This window comes from Perca flavescens, chromosome 9 (genome assembly GCF_004354835.1).
Source record: "Perca flavescens isolate YP-PL-M2 chromosome 9, PFLA_1.0, whole genome shotgun sequence".
Lineage (NCBI taxonomy): Eukaryota > Metazoa > Chordata > Actinopteri > Perciformes > Percidae > Perca > Perca flavescens.
In genome coordinates this window covers 3,588,445-3,599,576 of record NC_041339.1, presented here as the reverse complement: position 1 = coordinate 3,599,576, position 11,132 = coordinate 3,588,445, and the positions used below count along the sequence as shown (strand labels likewise).

General features: G+C 41.3%; 1 protein-coding gene across 2 annotated transcripts; it reads right to left on the bottom strand.

Moving 5' to 3' along the window:
• Positions 1 to 298: 298 nt before the first annotated feature.
• Positions 299 to 10,682, bottom strand: LOC114561188 (GTPase IMAP family member 8). 2 transcript variants are annotated; one of them, XM_028586987.1, is made up of 7 exons: positions 10,595 to 10,682; positions 10,158 to 10,256; positions 6,290 to 7,009; positions 3,300 to 3,998; positions 928 to 1,707; positions 657 to 812; positions 299 to 569 (listed from the first exon to the last, which is right to left on the bottom strand). In XM_028586987.1, the coding sequence occupies exons 2-7, from the start codon at positions 10,171 to 10,173 to the stop codon at positions 364 to 366; spliced, it is 2,577 nt and encodes an 858-aa protein (XP_028442788.1). In that variant the 5' UTR covers positions 10,174 to 10,256; positions 10,595 to 10,682; the 3' UTR covers positions 299 to 363. The 2 variants fall into 2 exon arrangements, with proteins under 2 accessions (XP_028442788.1, XP_028442789.1); XM_028586988.1 differs by lacking the exon at positions 10,595 to 10,682 and having other exon boundaries at positions 10,158 to 10,482.
• Between the last annotated feature and the right edge of the window lie 450 nt (positions 10,683 to 11,132).

Below are 11,132 nucleotides of genomic sequence, written 5' to 3'. Positions count from 1 at the left end.
GTCCTCTCTGTCTGTCTGTGTGTCTGTGTGTGTGTCTGTCTGTCTCTGGGTGTCTGTGTGTCTGTGTGTGTGTGTCTGTCTGTCTGTGTGGCTGTCTGTCTCTGTGTGTCTGTGTGTGTGTGTGTGTGTGTGTGTGTGTGTGTGTGTGTGTGTGTCTGTCTGTCTGTGTGGCTGTCTGTCTCTGTCTGTTTGTGTGTTTATGTGTCTGTCTGTCTGTCTGTCTCTGTCTGTGTGTCTGTCTGTCTCTGTCTGTTTGTGTGTCTGTCTCTGTCTTCTCTGTCTGTCTGTATGTCTGACTGCTAAATTCATTATGAAAAATGATGACATCAGCCCATTGAGACTACTCATTCAGGATTCCTTCATTCATTCTGTGTCAAAGTCCAAGTTGTCGTGTGGTAGCACAGATCCGTATCCGGACGTCTGAGAGAACTTGAGGGTCATCTGGTTGTCTCCGTTAGTGCCGATCTGAAGCGTTGACAGCCAACCAAGAACTTTTTCAAACTGGCCGGCTGAACTTTCCCTGTCTGGCAGAGGCTTGGCGATAGATAGCGCTGGACTCTCTCCGTCCACTGTGAATGAAAAAAAAAAAACAATTAGTGTGATTGTGACATCATGCTCAGTACTTGTGCAGACATTAGGATCCCATTTTTACTTACAGGAAGGGACCAGGTAGTCCTTGCTGCTCCGAAGAACTTCAGAGGATTTCGTTCGTATGTCCTTGTCCAGCTTTTCGATTTCCTGGCTGATTTTTGAATCTATGTTTTCCATCTTCTCCTTTCCATTTTTTTTCCTCTGACCAATAATACCCCTGTCTTTGGTTTTGGTCATGTCACAAACAATGTATCATCAAAACAAAAGATTAGGACGACAGATAGATTAATAGAAAAAAATGTAATGATCACCCCCCCATCGCAGTAACATACTCACTCAGTGACATGGACTTGGTGCTTGTCACACTGTCCCTGATATCAGCTTGCAGCTCCAGGAGCGTTTCCTTGAAGCCTGCCATCAGCTTCAGCTCTCTCTTCTGGTACTCCTCATTCAGTCGCTGCTTCAGCACATGTTTGAGCTGCCTCCTCGTGAACTTCTCCTCAATTCTCAGGTAGACGTCATTCATCTCTGGGCAGAAGAGCTGCTCGCCGTTCCCTGCCATCATTTCTTCTATCTTCTCAAACAGCTCGGTGCCCTGGCTCATATCGGCTTTCTTCCGATTGTTCATAACGTGGTATTTGTTCTCACACTTGTCTATTAACCAGCGTAGAGCGCTATGCTCCCTCTCGATGTGCTCCTCTATGGATTTATCTGCCAGTTTGTCTCCGTACGTGAACAGAACCACGGTGTGTTTCCAGATGCTGGCATCAAACAGGTTCATGTGGTCCTCCAGGGCGGCCTGCTGAGCGTCTCTGAACGCCAGGTCCAAGGGGACAACCAGCAGGACAGCATGAACCCCCAATGGGCTCAGAGACAGGCCTTGGACTATTTCTATGTCCATCTCTTTGGTGCAGCGGGAGGGATCCTTCCGCCAGCCCGGGGTGTCGATCACCCTGACCAGTCTGCCAGCAACTTCCCCCTCCCCCACCTGACAGGACTCACTCTGACAGGTGGCGAACACGTCTTTACACAGGAGGTTGTTTCCGGTCACGCTCTTCCCAGATGTCTTCTGGCCCAGCATCACCACCGTCAGCTCCTGTAATTCTTTACTGGATTCTGAGGAAAAACAACTGCAAGGTGAAAAACCACATCACATCCAATACTAATGAACAGATTTCAAACATGTATCCAAAATCAGTAGCCCTGCAGTAAATAATGATTTGGCAAAATTAAGGCAGAATCTTGAGTTAGAATGGCGGACTACGCCAGTAACAACAAATACAGATTGCAAATACGTAGAGTGGCTACTGCTGCAAAATATAGTAGCAAAAATGTATTTAGTTTTAATGTAAATGCAGGATTATAAATAATGCCCCGACCTATACCGGATGTTTAGGCAGATACGGAATATTTCAGTTTTAGAAAGTCTAAGAGTCTACAGCCACTTTAGCGGCTGTGTGAGGCTGTACATACTTTTAGCGGTGCTTTAAACTAAATGCTAATGTCAGCATGCTAACATGCTTACAATGACAATGACAATGCTTAGATGCTGATGTTTAACAAGGGTAATATTCAATATGTTTATTGTCTTACTTTAGCATGTTAGCATGCTAACATTAGATAATTAGCACAGAACACATAGCACAGCTGAAACTGATGGGAAGGCGCTTTAGTATTAGCATTAGTTCTCAGGTATTTGGTCACGAACCAAATGGTGGACTGACCAGCCCACAGTCTGACATTGCCATCCATAGAACCACATGCCACATGCTAGCGTTGCTAATAGTATATATATATATAGTACAGGCCAAAAGTTTGGACACACCTTCTCATTCAATGTGTTTCTTTATTTTCATGACTATTTACTTTGTAGATTCTCACTGAAGGCATCAAAACTATGAATGAACACATATGGAATTATGTACTTAACAAAAAAGTGTGAAATAACTGACAACATTTCTTATATTTCAGATTCTTCAAAGTAGCCACCCTTTGCTTTTTTTGATAACTCTGCAAACCCTTGGTGTTCTCTTAATGAGCTTCATGAGGTAGTCACCTGAAATGGTTTTCATTTCACAGGTGTGCTTTGTCAGGGTTAATTAGTGGAAGTTTTTCCTTATTAATAAAGGGTGGCTACTTTGAAGAATCTAAAATATAAGACATGTTTTCAGTTATTTCACACTTTTTTGTTAAGTACATAATTCCATATGTGTTCATTCATAGTTTTGATGCCTTCAGTGAGAATCTACAATGTAAATAGTCATGAAAATAAAAAGGAAACACATTTGAATGAGAAGGTGTGTCCAAACTTTTGGCCTATATATATATATATATATATATATATACACACATTTATGGCATTGTCAGAGCAGTATCACACCCTGGGAGAAATTAAATACAATACAACAGCGCTGCAGTAAATACTAATCTGGTGAAGCTCATCACGTTCCGTGTTTTTGTTGGAACTGTCAGAGAAGATTGGAATTTCTGATGCCATAGTGTGTAGGGTTTTTCACTAATTATTGTGAAACAACAATTGTGAACATTATGAGCTTCACCAGGTTAGTATTTACTGCAGCGCTGTTGTATTGTATTTCATTTCTGTCATTTTGTCCACCTCTGGTATCGATTCCCTCCCAGGGCGTGAAACTGCTCTGACAATGCCAGACTGATGAACTTGTTAGTAATGCTAGACGACTGAACCATACCTCTGAGGGTTTTTCTTTTGGCATGGACTTGACTTTGCCTCACAATTGCTCCTTTTTTCACACTTTTTTTTCTCTCTTCAATGGTCTGATATATCTTTTCGTCTGGGACGAAATAGTCCCGACCATTTCCAGCCACAGTCTCAGTGATTTTCCCCAGCAGCTCCGTGGCTTGAGTGCCATCATCTGCATTCTTGTTATCAATGACGTGGTATCTGTTTCCACATTGTTCAACTAGAGACTGCAACGCCTCTCCCTCCCCTTCGATGTACTGCTCTATGGTGTGTGTTCCCAGCCAGTCTCCTCTGGTGAAAACTACAATAGTGTGTCTCCACACTCCGTCTCCAAGGAGATCCATGTGTGTTGTCACTGCCCGTAAGTGTTTGGCATTAAAGGATGCGTCTGCGTCTATAACCAGCAGGAAGACGTGAGGCCCAGGGCGGCACTGAAACGGGCTGATCAACAGTTCATCTTTGATGGCTTCAGGAGTGTCACACACAGGGAAGCCTTTCCACCAACCTGGTGTGTCAACCAGAGTTATTTCAGTGTGACCCACAAAACCCTGCCGGGCCACCGAGCGTGCCGTCCGTTTTCCAATTTCTTGCTCTTTGTTTCCCAAAAAGGTGTTCCCTACTGAGGTTTTCCCAACGCTTCGGCTTCCCAAGAGAACCATGTGGAGTTTTGGGATGGTTATCATCGCTCCTGTTAGACAAAACAAAGCTTCATTAGTATTAGTATTATTATAATTAGTATTATTAGTATTAGCTTACAGCCATTTATACAAGTTACTGAACCTACCAAACTACTTACTACTAGAAATGAAATGGGGCATTTTTTATTGACATTTTGTTTCAAAAATGGCTCTGTATATATTAATTCATAAAGCCCCTTTTGATTTTCGGCCATTGGTGGCTTAAGTTATACGCTTGTGAAGTCATTTTTAATTCCTATTTTTGTCATGCCTTTATATATCCGATAATACATTTCTTTAATGCTTAAAGGAATAGTTCAGAATTTTCAAAATATACGTTTATTCACATCCTTGCCACCATAGATATAAATGTTTAATATATACAGTATGCTTGCCACTCTTCTGTCTGTACGCTAAACATGTAACGTTAGCTGGAGCTAGCAGGCGCTTAGCTTAGCTTAGCATAAAGAAAGAGAAACAGCTAGCCTAGCTCAGTCTAAAGGTAGTAAAATCCACCATGCAGCTCATCCAAAGATAACTAAACCCATTATATGTTGTTTGTTTAATCCACAAAACCAAAGTGTAAAAAATTTTGAATTTGTGTTGGCTTACTATTTCCTTTTCCCTTGTCCCCCTGTTCTTGTGTAAAGCATCCAGAGGTTTCATAAAATGCTAAGTTATTATTATTGCAGATGGAAACTAGCATTAGCTAACTCTGGTACAAAACATAATTTTGTAAGATTAATGTATTTTGTACATTGTCCATGACAAATAAACTAATTAAATAAAGAAATAAATATTACGTTGGTTTGGTTGCTACAATAAACTTTTAATGCTTTGGCTCGTGACACAGTGACAGTCATACCTGGTTTAGCTCACGAGACATCCAAAGTAGGCTTAGTTACCGTATGCAACACTTGAAATGCAACGACGCACCTTCATAACATATTCTCTTATTGTAAATAGAGATGGTCCGATACCATTTTTTGCTTCCCGATACCGATTCTGATACCTGAACTTGCGTATCGGCCGATACAGAGTACTGATCCAAGTGTGTCATATTTAGTTATGTTGTAACTGCTGTTTACTACTATCCCTGTATGGATGTGATATGATTGCTATGTTATCACATGCTATGTTTGTTGTACTGCCTGGCTCAAGTTAAACTTTTTGTGAAACATGATCAAACGCAAACAATGAACGCTACAGAACTTTATTTTATTATCCAGTTTGACAGCCAGTCATAACGGAAAAAGAACATAAATAAACTACTTTAAAGTAGATTTTCTTCAGGGCTTAATTAGGTGGTATCGGATCGCGGCATAAACTCCAGTACTTTCCAGTACCGATACCAGCATTTTAGGCAGTATCGGAGGCTTTTCTGATACTGGTATCGGAACATCTCTAATTGTAAATAAATGATTTTCCGGTTGAGAAAAACATTCATCGCAACTACATGACCTCCCAGTAACACTAACTCGGTTATACAGTGGGCAATACAGCACCGTAAAGAAAAGACCTTTACGACAGCAGGTGTGGTAAAAACACTACAGATTTTGTCCAAAGCAGCCGCAAGTATAAACACAAACTGAACGTCACAAATAGCCACTTTAAATGTGCTTATAGGTTGATTTTGTTGCTACCAGACAGAGCCAAAGTAGCTATTTCTTTTTCTTTATGCTAAGCTAAGTCTAATCGTCTGTTTATCAAACTCTCGGCAAGAACACAAATAGTGGCATTTCCAAAAATGTCCAACAATTCCTTTAAAAGTGCCCTGCCCCACAAAACCGTTTTTACATGTATTTTACTTGTGTTTGTGTTATGTCGTGAATGTGAAAATGAACTGCTACCTCCTCTGTAAGCTCTAGCCACTGAAAAGAAATAAGCAGAGAAACTATATAATTGGTCTTGGCAGAGACCAATTACAAAAGCTGGTCAGTCTGACATGGTGTTGCCTGAGCTCATTACTATTCATGAGCTCGCCCAGTTGCATTGGGTAAAGGATGATGATAACCTCATTGGCTAGCTGTTAGCCAGTCAGAGTCAAGCAGCTTAGCTCCTTGAATATTAATGAGAACTGGCACAAATCGAGCTGAGTCTTCCTGTAGGCTTTCTATACCACACTAGAATGGCTTTGAAACAAGGTAACCAAGGCATTTTTTCCACAAAAAATGTTACAGAGTCCATGGTAGAACTTCAGACATCACCAGAAAGTAATGAAATATGCGTGGCAGGGCATCTTTAAAGCTGTTACAGGAATATGTAATACAGTTTGTTTGAGTGCGCCTGGTGTGACATTCACCTGCAATGAGCGCTTTCATGTGATGGCTTTGTTCTTCGGACCTTCTCCTTCTCTCTTCTGCCCTTTCAGCCACTGCCTGTTGCTTCTTTTTGATGATGTCAAGCGTCTGTTCATCCACCTCGTAGTAGCTGCCGTTGTTGCGCCACACCATCTCATCTATCTCCTCCAGCAGCCGGATCACCTGATTGGACGGACTCTGCTCGTGGTTATTAAACACGTAGTACCTGTTCCTGCATCTTTCCATCAACCACTTGAGCGAGTCTCCCTCGCTCTCAATGTGCTGCTCTATGGTCTTCTCCCCGAGGAAGTCGCCGCAGGTGAAGAGCACCATGGTGTACCTCCAAACCCGCTCCCCCAGGAGCTTCATGTGCTCCTCCACCGTCCTCCTGCTCTCCACAGAGAAGGCTGTGTCTATGGGAACAACCAGGAGAAAGACATTTGGCCCTGGCATACACATGGATGCGTTGAGTTTCAACTGTTGCTTGTCCACCTCTGGGATCTCAGTGAGGGAGAGGGAGCTGCGCCATCCCGGAGTGTCGACCACGATGAGCCGCCTGCCCCCGACCATGGCGTGCCTCTTTTCAGACTGAGCTGTTCTGATTCGGCCACACTCAAACCTTTCCTCTCCCAGGATGGTGTTGCCAGAGGAGCTTTTGCCAGCCCATCTCCCACCAATCAGGACGAGTCTGACCTCCGACAGCGTGATGCTCTCGTTCTCCCCTGGAAAACACACAAGAACACAAAAGACAGTTACAAAAATGTCACGTTTTCTATAGTCATTTTCGGGATTGTTCCAGTGCCGCCTGAAATTCTGCCGGATTTCACTCATTTCAGCCAGATGTCCGTTACCTTCCACTTTCTTTGTGTTGGAATTTTATACTCTTTATTTATGAGGACTATGGTTAACTGCTCCTCAGATCTCTTCAGGGTAAATCCAGACAGCTAGCTAGACTATCTGTCCAATCTGAGTTTTCTGTTGCACAACTAAAACAACTTTTGAACGTACTGTACATTTTTGCATGTTCCACCAAAACAAGTTCCTTCCCGAGGCTATTTTGCAACAGCACTGTGGCTCCATCCAGCACCTAGCGCCGCCCAAGACAATTATGATTGGTTTAAAGAAATGCCAATAAACCAGAGCAAGTCTTTCTTGTGCTGTGTGGATTAGCCAGACCTTCCTCTACAGCGCTCTGGAGGAAGGTCTGGCAATGCGAGATGTTTTATATAAACTTTCCTTGGCTTGATGATAATGCATTTTGTTATAAACAAATTGGCTTAAAAACTTTCATAAAAGGTCATCAGCAGATCTCCTTATACTGAGCAGGAGAACATAAGTCAGGTTAGATAAAGAAAATAAGCAAAACTAGAAGGACAGGTTTATCACAGCAGGTGTCTCTGCTGCTTTATATGACTGACAGAAGAAGAATGCTCTGGATCACTTGTGCCTGTGTTGTTCCACAGGGACTTAAGACAGAGTTATTTTTGATTTTAACTATCCATTTCATTTCGGAGACGGAGTCTGAAGAAAGTGAGACAAAACATTTTTAGAATGACCCTGAACCCAAACAAATCATTTTTGCTGAGAATGACTCATCTCCTCCCTTTGCCACTTGTGATAACAAAAATATGCAACTGATACGGAGAGTACAAGGAGCGACTAGATTAAACCAAAAGAGTTGTTGGACGTTGTGCAGTGTAACCTAACCCACAGACCTCAGTCTGTTAGGTTAGATAATCACACCTCCTCAACCATCACCCTGAACACCGGCGTACCACAGGGATGTGTGCTGAGCCCTCTCCTTTACTCCCTCTTCACCTACGACTGCATACTTGTACATGGCTCTAACACCATTGTCAGGTTTGCAGACGACACTACGGTGATTGGTCTCATCAGCTACAACGATGACCTCCCTACAGGGAGGAGGTCCAAAGTACAGTAGTACAGTACAGTACAAAAACAATGAGTACAGTACAAAGACAACGAAATGAAGTTTGCGTCTAACCAGAAGTGCAAAAAGAGCAGAAAAACAATGTGATATTCAAGTATAGACAGGATAAGAAATATAGTAATATAGTGCAGTGTAGACAGTAGTGTACAGTTGGTTAACAGAAGGTGGTTTAGAGTAATGTAAGTTAAATATAAATGTCTGCAGTGTATTAGCAGTTACCTTATAAGAGCAGAATACTGTAAATATGTAATATATAATGTAATATCAACAATGTATGAACAACATGTACAGATATGTGCAATGTAGCAGCAGTAACATTATAATAGTAGTACAAATAATATAGATATATGCACTGTATTATTATAAGAATAAGAAGACAGAATAAACATGGATACAGCAAATATGTACAGCTATGTGCAGTGTGGTAACAGTACCATTGTAGTGCATAAACAGTAACATTATAAGAGTAGTGAGAATAAGTGTATGTGCAGGATGAATAGTATAAAGAGCAGTAGAACATGGCTATGTATAAGTGTAGTTACAGTACGTACATTTGTAAATAATTAGAACACTATGGGTGGGATAGGGGGGTTGGGGGCTTAGTTGGTTGGTTGTCACCGGGATGCAAAGCTAGGGTTCAGTAGGGTGACAGCCGCAGGTGTGTAGTTGAGATCAAATTGTCTTGAAACTGTTGGGGGGAGTTAAATGTTCAAGGAAGGTCGTTATTTTGGGAATCAAAAGTGGAGTGTGTCTTTACTGGCAAACAATGATCAGGTCTAACGGGTTTGCAGGTTGCATTCAATTACATTCCCTGTTGTTTTCGGTAAATGCATACCAAGATCCCTGTTGTCTTTGCCTTGTGGGTCTGTGTGTGACTGTGTGTGTGTGTGTGTGTGTGTGTGTGTGTGTGTGTGTGTGTGTGTGTGTGTGTGTGTGTGTGTGTGTGTGTGTGTGTGTGTGTGTCATGGGAAAATTTGGAGACACCAACTGTAATGTGATTAAATGTAATTGTATTTAAACAGGGACAATGCACAATTAAACAATAACCTTGTATAAGAACAAGGAGAGATGCATTCTACCAGGCTTTAGCAAACACACACACACACACACACACACACACACACACACACACAAACACACACACACTCACACAATTCATAAATGTGTACAGGTTTGTTGTGACAATAGCCAGCTTTTTGTCAAGCATGTAAAGGTTTGAGGATTTTTACATGTGATAAAGTGTGTTTGGAGAGTATCCCACTGACTTAATGGCTACAAAAGAAAAGAATTATTAGGGAATAGTGCACTCTCCTCTAGTGGCATATTAGCTAAATCTCCTAGCAAACATTCAAATGCTTTATAACATTTTCAAACTTTAAAATATTGTACTTGATAAGTATTTGACAGTGGTGATATTGATGTGTTTTTTTGTCATGGATCTTAGGGGCTGTTTTATATAATGATTCAAGTGGTCTTAAGACTATTTTACCTGCCTGAGACCAACTTGTCATGCAGTACAAAAACTTTGGAAGAATAATTGCACTGTTTAGCGGGAACTACCACAGAGGCACTTTGCCATGTGTTTATATAGGTCTGTCTGTCTGCAGCCAGACGTGGCTGGTGATCTTAACAGACTTGCTTTAATATCTTAGTAATGATCAAGGTGAAGTAAATACTTTTGCGCACGGTCGCTGGATCAAGCTGATTCAACCTCAAAACAGGTCTGCATGTTGCATTCATCGCTACATAATCTGAATAATATAAAGAGGAATGCCTTTAGACAAATTCAATTCACACAACATATCAAGTCCTTGTTAGGGATAAAAGGACTTAAGCTTTAGTTATTGCATCTCAAAGCGGGCTAAACTATGCAGCCAGCTACCCATTTATCTTTTAAAATGACGGCTTGGTTAACTCACCAAGATTGTTTTCCATTCTTACTGGTCTTCTCTTTTCATAGTTGAGTTAGTATCAACTCAACACCCCCCAAGGGCTCTGCAGAAGTCACTCGATGAAGTCTGTCCTCAGAAAAAAAAGAAAAAACAGGTGTTTGGGGATAGCCCGTCCGCATAGCCTTGACTCGATGCCGTGAGAAACAGAGTACACAGTTAATCTAAGGCAGTCTGAAATTGCAGCCTAACTGGTTTTTCTTTGGCTGTGTAACACCTGAGACTGGTTCAACATGTGTTCTCACAACACAAAGACAGCAATTACAATGACAAAAAGTGTGCAGAAGATAACATGCTTTTGAAACCTTTGTTGACTTCTATTATATAGGTATGAAAGTGAGTCAAAAAAGTGATATTGGCATTATGGAACAGAAGCGCAGAGCCAAAATGAGTGCAGTCGAAGTAACCTTTGCTTCTGTATTTCTTTGCAGCAGAGTTCAAGCTCACTTCAACACAACGCCATTCTCTTGAGTGAGCCAACTTTTTATTAATTTTGAACTGACTGGGTTTCCATAGTGATGTTTTTGCAGAAGGCAGCAGCTCGTCTTGTTATGCTGAAGTACTGCCGTATTCAATTAATCTCTTTCCTAACCATGGCCCTGTCACCTCTGTGCCAGAGTAGGTCTTTGGGAACCGAGACCAAAAATTCTCCTTAACCCTCCTGTTGTCCTCGGGTCAAATTTGACCCATATTCAAAACGTTTCTATATCAGAAATTTGGGTTTCTTTCAACCAAATTGTCAAAAAATAACATGGATGGTTCCATACAACCATTGCTCTTCAGTAAAATAAAGTCTACTCAGTACTTTCATTGAATTTGGGTGTTTTATTCAATTTTATAGCATGTGGAAAATTATTTTTTATAAAAGAACGTTAAAAAGAGTGACAAAAATGTCGGAAATAGCTTCAAAAATGTAGGGAAAAAAACGTAAAAAAAAAATGCAGG

What these genes read in the sequence shown, in the direction of transcription:
- LOC114561188 (XM_028586987.1), bottom strand. An exon ending in CATGAAAGCGCTCATTGCAG is followed by an intron (nt 3,999 to 6,289) that starts GTGAATGTCACA and finishes TTTGTCTAACAG; the next exon opens with GAGCGATGATAACCATCCCA. An exon ending in CACCAAGTCCATGTCACTGA is followed by an intron (nt 813 to 927) that starts GTGAGTATGTTA and finishes CCAAAACCAAAG; the next exon opens with ACAGGGGTATTATTGGTCAG.